At 41.3% G+C, this 12,748-nt stretch overlaps 1 protein-coding gene across 3 annotated transcripts in view; it reads right to left on the bottom strand.

Moving 5' to 3' along the window:
• tsnare1 (T-SNARE Domain Containing 1) overlaps positions 1-12,748 on the bottom strand; it is a 753,673-nt gene that overhangs the window by 164,199 nt on the left and 576,726 nt on the right. For all 3 annotated transcript variants that reach the window (XM_059646375.1, XM_059646377.1, XM_059646376.1), the window contains one exon: positions 8,727-8,809. In XM_059646375.1, the coding sequence (XP_059502358.1) occupies positions 8,727-8,809 (83 nt within the window). The remainder of the gene's footprint in view (positions 1-8,726; positions 8,810-12,748) is intronic.

Raw genomic sequence — 12,748 nt, 5'->3', positions numbered from 1 at the left:
GAAGAAAACAGTGGAGGCCTGATGTATACAAGCTGTAATACATTCTTATGACACATTTACTGCAATTACTAATTAATTGAGATCAATTATAGACGGTATTCCTAGTAGGGCAATATAGTGTGGTACATAATTACATTTCAAAATAGGATGGACTTAAAGCTTATCCTCCTGCGTGTTAAAACTTTGCTCATATAAAATGAAATAGTAATGGGGTTCTAACCCTACCCCCATTACCTGCAATCTGTCAATGTGGAATTTTCAGAAATTTCTCTCCTGATTTCTGTTTCTTGCTGAAACCAATGATATTCCAGTCGAGGAAAGCAGTGAGCTCACATCTGGTTTACTCCACAGAAGACTGCCCACTGGATGCAGGCAGATCGTGTCAAATTGTCTCAATTAAGTCAATGTTGTCATATATGAAGTGGAGAAAACTGGTGACAGATAGCCACTTCTGTTTTATTGGGGTCAGAGATCAATGTCTGTTTTCTGCCAACATTTATAAAGGTAGCACTAGTGAAGCCTGCTGAGATGGTAGCACCATAACAAAAGCCATTAAATTGAGACAATCTAAAAATTGAGTTTGAAGATTTCAACAGATTGGGCTTTGACAATGAAATTTGCTAATTGGGCGGAAGGACTTCTGTTTAAACAGATCTGTTTAAACATTCTGGGAGACAGAGATGGGGTAGAGTTGAGCTCACTGACCCCCATAAATAGATGATTGGTGATCAAGGGATAGACAGTAAATGAATAGATGGCTAGAGTGTCTGCCTCCATTCTGTGTAATTCTCGAATAGTATGCTCTCTTTCCCTCATTCTTCACAACTTCTTACCTCCACACACATTCTGACTTATGTTCTCATGACACACCCATAGTCACTCACCCAATATTCAATTTGCTATAAAAACAAATTTCTATTCATTAACCATTTCAATTTTAATCCTTTAATGGCCTCTCAAACTGTCAATCAAAATGTGAACAGAGCACAAACCTACTTACCAAGTGCTGTACCTTTTGAAACTTGGTCAAACAGTCATATTATTCTCAAATGCAGTTATAAAATCAAACCAAAGATATCAATTGAAACTGTAGGAAAAGTTGAAAATTTTCTTTTTTTTCTTAACCTATACCAGATGCCCTATGGATCAAACAGATTAAGCATGAAGTTTTTGTTTAACTGTAAAAGATTATTTAAAGTCAATTTTTTTTATCATCTTCAAGCTGCTTTAAAAAATGTTATCCACCGTATAGGGATGTTTACAGATAATCTATTAATTTGTGATGCTCTGGATTAAGACTCTTAGAACAACCAAAATTGGATTGGATTTGTAGCAGCACTGATGGCATGGTTGGGTTTGGGTCTACTACCAGGTGCTTCACTTTCTACATCCTTCCACATTCTGGCAAATATGAGATCTATCAGCAATGTTGGAGGGACTTTTGCATCCAGGTGTCAAGTGTTATTTTCAAAGGTCTTCCAGTTGCCATGGAAATTTGGTCCAAAACGTTGGAGATGTATCTTTTTCAAGGTTACACCACACAAGTACTATATTGTCACTCCTTCAAAATCTTGGATCTCACGTCCCAACAGCACTGTGCTTGTCCGTACTCTCCAAAGAGTGCAGAGGTTCATGAAAGCAGCTCACCATCATCTTCTCAAGGGTAGTTATGGCTGGGCAACAGATCCCAGTTTCGCCAGCAATGCTAATATCCCATCAAGGCATAAAAATGGATCCGAATAAAATCATTACTGAAAATGTTGTGGAATATTGTTCTACAGCATCTGATGAATCCTAACAGACACCGACATCGACATTTCTAAATTAGGACTATTGTCTGTAAATGGCAGGCTCAAATAATAATTTCACAGGGAAAGAAAAATAAAGCTTCACATGTGACCGCCATCTAATGCCAAAATATATTCAAGCTTGATGACAACAAAGTCAATTCTGCCCTGGATTTTTACTCTTTCTGTTTTGTTGGCTTCCATGTACCAAGATAATGAAGAAAAAGCCAGCCAACATATTACTTGCAAGCCACTAATGAACTTGTTGTCTGACAGTGGACTGCCAAAAAAGTTTCTAAATACATCAGGAACGTGCAGTGTCAAGGCCCATACTATGGACCTCATGTATTTCAAAAGTGATTAATCCTGACTGATCCTCTACATTAACGCAGACATTGCTAAATAACTGCTGAAAGCTGGATAATGTCAGCATTTATTAATTATGCAAAATGAAAGGAGAAAATTTTTGTTTCTTTTCTTATTCATGTTATCCCACAACTTCAATTCCTAGAGGTACCTAAATATTTGGTTACTTTTCTTTCATTCACCTCTGTTTTAAAACTGCTTTATTGATAGAGTTGTCAGAGCAGTTTTAACGTTACTGGACTAATGTGCACTGATGGGATTAAATGGAATGGTGAGTTTGCGTGGTACCCATTAAGAGACTCCATTGACCACGGAGAGCAAAATCGATGGAGAAGCAAAGAATGCACTTAATTCCATCATGGGCCGGCTAGGCCAGTTAGTTTTAAATTGTCCACATTCGCTGTCACACAATATTCAAGCAGTCACCTTTTGCATACTCTACAAAAATAAATCTAAATAATAAGTCAAATTAGGTAATTACAAAACGGATCTGGATTTTAAGTTTATACCTTTTCTTGGCCCTGAAATTGAGAAAGTCCTGAATCTCTGTCCTCCATTCCTTCCACAATCAATAGGCCATTAAGCACCTCGAATTATCCTCCCTGAGGTGTTGTTTATTGACCTATTTCACGTCCTCCCCCCATTTTTTAAAAAACATTTGGCAGTACCCTGCATGATTCTCCTTTGTCCTACACCTGAGTTTCCCAAAAGGGCAGCATTTCTGTCTAATTTTTACAGCAGGTGGCTATAAAGCATTTAGGTCCACATTATGTTGTTAATAATTCACTCAACATTCAAAAATCTTTGACTTTATGAAGGGAACTATACAGAAAAGTAAATGACAGTTATAGAGCAAAACATAGCAGAAACACTTCTCTAGTTTTCAAAAGTTTACTTACGTGGGGCTGCATCAAGAATGAAGATATAGAATTACGGAATTTTGTAGTTTAGAGGAGGCTGTTGAAACCAGTGTGTTTGTATTCCGCATAGAATAACTCAGCTAGTCACATTCGCCAGCCCTAGTTCTGTTGCACTCAAAATTCATCATTTTCATATATATATCTAGCCTTCTTTTGAGGCCTTCTATTGAAGTCACCTTCACCACTCTCCCAACAGTGCATTCCAAATCCTAAGAGCCCCCAAGTGAAGAACTTTCTCCTAATCTCATTCCCAGTTCTCTTGTTAACAATCTTGAAATTGCAACCTCTGGTCACTGACAGGCCCACCTGTGGAAACAGAATATCCTACATTACCCTGTCAAAATGGTTCACCATTTTGAACATCTCAATAAGATCACCTTTTCATCTTCTCTGCTCCAATGAGAAAAAGTCCAGTTTCTCCAATCTTTCCTGGTATATAAAATCCCCATTCCTCACACCATTTTAGTAAATCTCCTTTGAACTGACTCCAGGGTTTAACATCCTTCCTCAAATAAAGTGTCCTGAACTGAACATAACATTCCAAAAGTCAATAATGTGTAGAGGTGTAGCATCACTTGCCTGTTTTTATACTCTATACCTCTATGTATAATCACAAGGATCCTATAAGTCTTCTCATTAATAGTTTCAACTTGCCTGGCCACCTTCAGGGAATCATGCATGTGAACCCTGAGGTTGTTCTGCTTCTGTACTCCCTTCAAAGTTGTACCAGTGAGCCTCTGTTGTCTCTCTGTATTTCTTCTACCAAGATGCATGATCTTATATCTTTCAAGAAAGTAAATACACGGTCTCACAATCATAAGCTGGAGAAAAAGCTGTGCTACATAACTTGTTACAAAGCATTTGAGAAAGTGTATGCTGTAGTAATTTACGGAGAATTCCATATTCTACAATTTTTATATGGTTTAAACTTAATGATCAGTAAACCAGGGCCTGAAAGGAGCATTGAAGTGCAAAATCCTTAATCTTAATGTCTTCAAATACATCTTGTTTTATTAATCATATGCCACGCAAAAAAGAAATAAGCGGTTTGCACGCACTCAACAGATCTGTGAAGTACACTACAGGGAGCTTGATCTACATATTAAAAATTACTTAGACCTTTTGAATTGCAGTGGATAAATTTTGATGATATAAAAAAATAAGCTAGCAAAAAATGAACCTATGGAGGCAACTTTCATGATCACAGCCTACCTGATAATATAACAAATGGTTTACTCATCTCATGCACAATGGTGGGGAATGCACACATTTCAAATGGATAAAAGACTGGCAGCAACTCAATTTAAGGAACCAGTTTAATAGTCAGGTGTGGTGGTAATTAAATGCCCTCAATAAAATTTACATTAGAGATATGAAAAATGACTAACTGAGCAGATGATATGAAAATCCCTGGGACTAAACTAAAAAAGGTATTTTTTCCCCCTATTCATTTGTGGAATATGGGCATCACAGGCTAACCAGCATTCTTGCCCTTTATAAGGTGGTGGTGAGCTGTGTTCTAGAACCGCTGCAGTTCATCTGCTATAGGTTGACCCACAATGTTAATAGCAAGAGAATTCCAGGGTTTTGACCCAGTGACAGTGAAGGAACAGCGATACATTTCCAAGTCAAAATGGTGAGTGGCTTGGAGAGGAACGTGAAGGTGATGGTGTTCCCATGTGTCTGCTGCCCTTGTCCTTGCAGATGGAAGTGGTTATGGGTTCAGAAGGTGGTGTCTGAGGATCTTTGGTGAATTCTGCAGTGCATCTTGTGAATGGTACACACTGCAGCTACTGGGCATTGGTGGAGTGAGTAGGTGCTTGTGGATTTAATGTCAATTAAGCAGGCTACTTTATCATGGACGGCGTCAAGCTTCTTGAGTGTCGTTGGTGCTACACTTATACAAGCAAGTGCGGAATATTCCATCACACCCCTGACTTGTGCATTGTAGATGGTGGACAGGCTTTCAGGTATCAGGAGGTGAGTTACTCGCTGCAGTATTCCTAGCTTCTGACCTGCTCTTGTCATCACTGTGTTTTTGTGGTGAGTCCAGTTGAGTTTCTGGTCAATGATAACCCCCAGGATGTTGATAGTAGGGGATTCAGTGATGGTGCCACCACTGAATGTCAAGAGGTGGGGGTTTGATTGTCTCTTATTGGTGATGGTCTGAGCATCAATGTCACATCAATGGCGCACTGTCCAGATCTTGTTGCCACAGTGTTATCAGACCATAGGGCTGTTCTCTCATTCGAGACAGCGACACTTGGTAATGACTTAACCTAAATGTCACTATGCCTCTGGCAAGGGGAGAGATTGAGATGGAAAGTCCTTTACGGTAGCCTCAGCCAATGTGGGAATTGAATGCACACTGCTGGTGTCACTCTGTATTGCAAACCAGCCATCCAGCCAACTTAGCTAACTGACTCCCCCCGAAGAAAAAACATAAAAGGTGAAGTTTCCATAGGCCTACTTGGATCACAGGGCTGCTCTCCCATTTGAGACTGTTGGTGATCTTACCCAAGGTTCACCACTTTTCAGGCAAAGGGAGAGGTTGAGAAGGAGATCCCTCATGTCACGAATGGCAATTGTGCCTCCAGACACCCAGATCTCAAACTTTGGAAATCTCTCTAAACCTGACTGCCTTTCTCTACCTCTCATTCCTGCTTTACATCTCTGCCTACTATTTGGGTCATCTGTCTCCTGTTGAGGCTCAGTGCTGAAGTTTATCTGCTCCTGTGCGGTATCTTTTGAAGTTTTGATAAACGTGCTATATAAAAGCAAGTTGCTGTTCAGTTTAGGCTAAGAATGTTACATATTTCAGCCGAGAGGGAATTGAGGCTTAGACACTTTGTCCAGTTTGTGTATTAAAAACATTTTACTCAGCCGCTTGTTGGACAAAGACTCACAGAATTTGGTTTGTGCTTCCACTCTATTTTATTTACAAAATATTCCTTACTAAAAACACCATGTGAGCATTTTCCAAATTCCCACAATATTTGCACTCTGTCTAACTCTCTCCGTCTGAGTAAAGATATTACCTGCTTACATATTTGAGCTGGGTTGGTGGAAGCTCCTTCCCCTCTGATGTAGGGCTGATTGAGGCTTCCCCTGGATCTTCAGCCACGAGTCTTGCTGAAGTTTTCGCTGAAGGGGTCTGCCAGGTATGTGTTTTTCATTGCCCTCTCTCCAGACCTCTTGAATGTTCTGTGCCCTTTGGCCAATGAGGTCGTAAGCAGGGCCAAAGCATCCAATGGGGTCGCACCAACATCCTCCATTGTTGCTATGCCAGACCGGCGTAAAGACACATACTCAGATGCTGTCTGGAAGTCAAGGTGCCTTAAAGTCTGATCAATACTTCTCCAACTGACAACCCCAAGCCTGGTTGCAACTGATTCCCCAGAACCTTTGTGACATCTTTGATCTTGGTTTCTACTGTTCTATCCTGTAGCAAATAGCGGCTACTTAATTTAGTTCGAACAATGTTCTGTCAGGCCCGATTTCTCCAGCTCTGGGTCAATTTACAATGTCCAGTTTTAGGCACATTGTCGCTTGACACTGAATCCTGTGTATTAATGATTTCCTCATAGGAAGGTTGTAAAGTAGTCCTCTAATATCTTCTTGCACCAAACATAAAAAAAGGAAGATTTTTGATTGGTATAATCTTTCTTAATTCGTGTGTATTACGACTTTGACTACTATGTCATAAAGATGGCAGATCATTTCACATAGGAATATGTAAAAAATGTTACCTATTTTCTTTTTAAATCTTTTTCCTCACCTTAAAAAATATGCCCCCAGCTTTGAACTCCCCCGCCCTAGGGAAAAGGCCCTTATCATTCACCTTATCTATGCCACTTATGATTTTATAAACCTTACAAGGTCAGTCCCCAACCTTCTATGTTCCAGTGAAAAAGTCTCAGTCCGTCCAGCCTCTCCTCATAACGCAAACCTTCCATTACCAGCAACATCCTGGTAAATCTTTTCTCAACCCTCTCCAACTTAATAATATCCTCCTTGTAGAAGGGCAACTAGAACTGTACACAGTACTCCTGAAGAGGCCTCGCCAACATTCTGTACCTCAACATGACATCCTAATTCCTCTACTCAATGATCTGAGCAATGAAATGAGAGTGCTAAACACCTCTGCACTACGTACGTGAAACTTTAGGTCTCTCCGATCTACAACATTACCCAGGGCTCTACCATTAATTGTATAAATCCTGCCCTGGTTTGTTTTACCAAAATGTAGTACCTCACATTTACACAAAATAAACTCCAGCTGCCCTTCTTAGCCCATTGACTCAAGAGAGCAGGATGTCTTTTGTAATCTCAGATAAACTTCTTCACTGTCCACTATATCACCAGTTTGGGCATAATCCACAAACGTACTATCTATGGCTCCTAAATTCTCATCCGAATCCTTTATATAAACAACAATCTAAAGTGTACACAATACTGATCTCTGTGGAATACCACTGGTCACACGTGTTCGCTCTGGAAAAACAACCCTCCACCATCACCCTCTGTCTCCTACCATCAAGGAAATTTGTACCCTTTTGGCAAGGTCTCCGTGAATACGATGTGATCTAACTTTACTAATGTGGAACTTTGTCAAAGGCTTTACTAAGGTCCATGTAAACAACGTCTACCATCTGCTGCTCTCATTAATCTTTTTAGTTACTTCCTCAAAAGACTCAGTCAAGTTTGAGACAAAATTGCCCTCACTCAAAGCCATGCTGACTATCCTTAATCAGTCCTTGCCTCTCCAAATGCATGTAAATCCTACCTTTCAGCATCACCTCCAATGACATACCCACCACCAATCTCAGATTTACGGGTCTACAGTTCCCTGGTTTTTTCTGACAGTGTTTCTTGAATAAAGGCACAACATTAGCCACCCTCTGGCACCTCACTCTTGGTCATAGATGATTCAAATACATCTGCTAGGGGCCCCACAATTTCTTCCCTACCTTCCCACAAGTTCACAAAAAGATTTTCATTTCACACCAACTATTTGCAAAACAATTACTTTAAAATTCATCTATATATTTCTGGTAGAATGTTTAGAACCATGAGCAATGACAACTGGAAAGAAAGTGGAAGAAAAAATTCTGCTCACGCTGACTCCAATTAGGTCTTTCAATTGATTCCGATGACTTACTTACAAATGTAAGAAAACAATTTATGACGGTCAGTGTTAAACTCAGGGAATATAGCACACATGAAACAAGAAAGAACATGGAAATGGAAAGACAGATGTCACAAGATTTCTTTTAAATTTGAGAAATGTTGTGATATTAAGGAGATTGTGTGCTGCAGTGGGTTGCATCTTTGGCTCTAAACCAGAAGCTCCAGGGTCCAAAGCCTATCCAAGACTGGATGTGTTTGAAGGTGTGTTCATAATGTGCCCAAATAGATTGAGTATCAAGTTGCAATCTCCGTCAAAAATTGTAATGGCAGGTATCAAGAAAGGAGGAGACTTCTGAATGTAATGGAAAGAAACTGGAACCTTTGTCATTGTATGTAAAACAACAGAATTTGATGCTGCATTCTCTTTGTTGATTTAAACTCATGGCACAATTACAGCCTGTTCAATTTCAACAGTAATGCATTAGCTCCTAATGTCCTTACAAAGGTTTAAACATACACTTACTTGATGCTGATTTGCTTTTGCCAACTGGTCATTCGCTGCAACAACATTCGAAGCGGCACTCTCAATGTTGGCTTCAATGCTGTCTGTTAATTGAAGATTAAAATAGTATAAATATGATGAGATCAGCAGTGCTTTTGAAACAGATTTACCATTATGTTGTCTCAAGTTGGAAGATCATATTCTTGGTAAATCTGTCATGTAGTAAATGAGATAGTGATAAACAGTGAACATATGTTGATACCCATGAATTTCTTTGCCCAGTACGTTAATTTATCAGGTAAATTAAACATTCATGGAACAATGAAAAAGAAGTTGTAGAAAAAAAAGATTCAGTGACGCAAGAGATGAAAAGCTTTCATTATGAAGAGAAACTTGACAAATTAAGACACACTTTGTCAAAGCCAGGAAGGTGAAATGAAGATCTGATTTTTGTTTTATTCTTTCTAATGATATAACCGAGTTTGGAAAGATGCATCAATTCATTTCTAGTCTTACTGCTCCATTAGTCATATCAAATTTTAAATTTAACTCATGAGGTGATATGTCCAATTCCCAGTTAGCTGGTCAGCTGGTGCATGATACACAGTAACACCAACAACACACGTTCAATTCCCATGTTGGATGTGGTTAACATGAGGGACTCCTCTTCTTAACCTTTTCCCTCACCTGAGTCATGGTGATTCTTGGGTTAAACTGTGATCAGTTGCCCCACCACCGACTCCCCTCCACCCTCTCTGTCTCTGTCGATATCTGGGAGAACACTTTTAAAAGAAACCGGCTGGTTTTATTTCATCAACAGTACAAATAAGATGCACTCAAACAAATATGCGAAGATCATTTACAGTAAATGTGGGGAAAACATGTCAGGGTCTGACACCAGACAAACAGAGGTAACATTTTCAGTCTGAGGTGTCTCTCTTCCAGAGCTGTAAGGGGCTGGGAAATGGTTGTTTTAATGCTGCTGACAGAGGGGGATCTGGAGGAGCAAGAGGAACAGACGTTGAGGGTGCCCAGAGGAAAAGTCAGAGGGAGTGATAATAGTGGTAAAAGATAGATTGAGATGCAAAGGGAAGGGAAAATGTGCTTGGTAATGGCATCCTGCTGAAGGTGTCGGAAATGCAGAGATTGGTCCGGTGGAAAATGAGGATAAGGGAAACACAATGTTATTCTAAAATGGAGGAATAAGGTAATGTCTGGAAATGGTTAGGCACGACTGAGGAGGGTTCAGTTAACTGCAGTATGGGGGAATCTTGTTGCGGAGAAAGGCGGTCATGCCGGAGGTGGTTTGGTGGAGGGTCATATCATCGGTGTGAGTGAAACAAAAACAGAGAAACTGGGAGAACACAACAGAAGCTTTGCAGGAGGCAGGGTGGAAGGAAGTAACATTGAGGGAGCTGTGGCAGTAGGTGGGTTTACAGTGGACATTCTCCACCAACATATCACAGAAATGTAAACAGAGATTGGAAGGAAGTTCAGAGTCAGGGATGGACCATGAGAGATGGATGGAGTTTGGAAGCACAATTAACTAATCTTTTCCAAATTGAGATGAGACCTGGGCGCCACAGCAATCACATCCATCAGCATGGGTAGGGGGGTGGGAATTGTGTGGTGGTGAGAGTGTGAATGTGAGTGTGAGTGGGAGTGAGAGTGTGTGCATGGAATGTTTCACATACTCCACAAACAAACATAACACGGACACATTCACTTGTCCACCTCCATGTCTATGACTTAGAAAAAGTGGGACGCTTTCGAGCAGAAGTTGTTCAAAACACCAAAGTCCCAGTAACTGGGGCATATATTTAAAATCATTAGCAAAATAAACAAAGGAGAGAGTAGTCCATTGTTGGGAGATGGAAAAACCTACCAGAAATGCAGGCCACTCTACCAGATAAGGAGGTCGTGGTAAATAACTTGACCCATCCTTTATTCCAATTCCTGGCCAAACATGCTTCCAACTCAAGTATGAGAGCGTGAGTTGAATTTCTTTCCACAATACCTCCAATAGGAGATCCAAAAGTGTTCTTTTTAGGGAAGTACATAGAGATCTGTTGAGCAGCTAATCCAAATGTTATATCTGAACTCGGAGTAACTTATAGGCCATTCCCCTCAACAATAAGTATACCGTTTTGGATACTGTTGGGGGGGACGACTTACCAGGGGAAAGCAGTGGGGCACAGGTCTCTGGCACAGAGTCTGTCTCTGCTGCTCAGAAGGGAAGGGGGAAGAGCAGCAGAGCATTAGTCATTGGGGACTCCATAGTTAGGGGGACAGATAGGAGGTTCTGTGGGGACGAGAGAGACTCACGGTTGGTGTGTTGCCTCCCAGGTGCCAGGGTGTGTGATGTCTCTGATCGTGTTTTTGGGATCCTTAAGGGGGAGGGGGAGCAGCCCGAAGTTGTGGTCCACATAGGAACCAACGACATAGGTAGGAAGAGAGATGGAGATTTAGGGCAGAAATTCAGGGAGCTAGGATGGAAGCTGAGAGCTAGGACGAACAGAGTTGTTGTCTCTGGTTTGTTGCCCATGCCACGTGCTAGTGAGGCGAGGAATAGGGAGAGAGAGGAGTTGAGCACGTGGCTACAGGGATGGTGCAGAGGGAGGGTTTTGGATTCTTGGATAATTGGGGCTCTTTCTGGGGTAGGTGGGACCTCTACAAGCAAGATGGTCTTCACCTGAACCAGAGGGGTACCGATATCCTGGGGGGGAAATTTGCTAAGGCTGTTCGGGTGGGTTTAAACAAATTCAGCAGGGGGATGGGCACCAAAATTGTAGTTCGATTATAGAAAAGGTTGAGAGTAGGGTGGTCTGAAATAAAGTTTCAGGGAAGCAAGATGGCACCGGCAAGCAAGAAGTTGGATTGAAGTGTGTCTACTTCAATGCCAGGAGCGTCCAGAATAAGGTGGGTGAACTTGCAGCATGGGTTAGTACCTGGGACTTCGATGTTGTGGCCATTTCGGAGACATGGATAGAGCAGGGACAGGAATGGTTATTGCAGGTTCCGGGATTTAGATGTTTCAGTAAGAACAGAGAAGATGGTAAAAGGGGCGGAGGTGTGGCATTGCTGGTCAAGGACAGTATTACAGTTGCAGAAAGGATGTTTGGGGACTCATCAACTGAGGTAGTATGGGCTGATGCTAGAAACAGGAAAGGAGAGGTCACCCTGTTGGGAGTTTTCTATAGGCCTCCGAATAGTTCCAGAGATGTAGAGGAAAGGAAAGCAAAGATGATTGTCGACAGGAGTGAGAGAGACAGGGTAGTTGTCATGGGGGGCTTCAACTTTCCAGATATTGACTGGAAACTTCCTGACACAGAATGTAGATAGGCCAACAAGGGGTGAAGCCACATTAGATTTGGTACTGGGTAATGAGCCCAGCCAGGTGTTAGATTTGGAAGTAGGTGAGGACTTTGGAGATAGGGATCACAATTCTGTTATGTTTACTTTAGTGATGGAAAGGGATAGGTGTATACCACTGGGCAAGAGTTATAGCTGGGGGAAAGGCAATTACAATGAGATTAGGCAAGATTTAGGGAGCATAGAATGGGGAAGGAAACTAGGGGATGGGCACATTAGAAATGTGGAGCTTATTCAAGGAAAAGCTCCTGTGTGTCCTAGATAAATATGTACCTGTCAGGCAGGGAGGAAGCTGTGGAGTGCGGGAGCCGTTGTTTACAAAGGAGGTGGAATCTCTGGTCAAGAGGAAGAAGAAGGCTTATGTTAGGATGAGATGTGAAGGCTCAATTAGGGTACTTGAGGGCTACGAGGTAGCCAGGAAAGACCTAAAGAGAGAGCTCAGAAGAGCCAGGAGGAGACATGAGAAGTTGTTGGTGGATAGGATCAGGGTAAACCTTAAGGCTTTCTATAGGTATTTAAGGAATAAAAGAATGACGAAAGTGAGATTAGGGCCAATCAAGGATAGTAGTGGTAAGTTGTGTGTGGAGTCAGATGAGATAGGGGAAGCGCTAAATGAATATTTTTCAACAGTATTCACTCTAGAAAACGACAATGTTGTCGAGGAGAATACT

This window comes from Stegostoma tigrinum, chromosome 5 (assembly GCF_030684315.1).
Source record: "Stegostoma tigrinum isolate sSteTig4 chromosome 5, sSteTig4.hap1, whole genome shotgun sequence".
NCBI lineage: Eukaryota > Metazoa > Chordata > Chondrichthyes > Orectolobiformes > Stegostomatidae > Stegostoma > Stegostoma tigrinum.
Note: the sequence above shows the minus strand (reverse complement) of the source record. Positions and strands in the feature narration are given on the sequence as shown.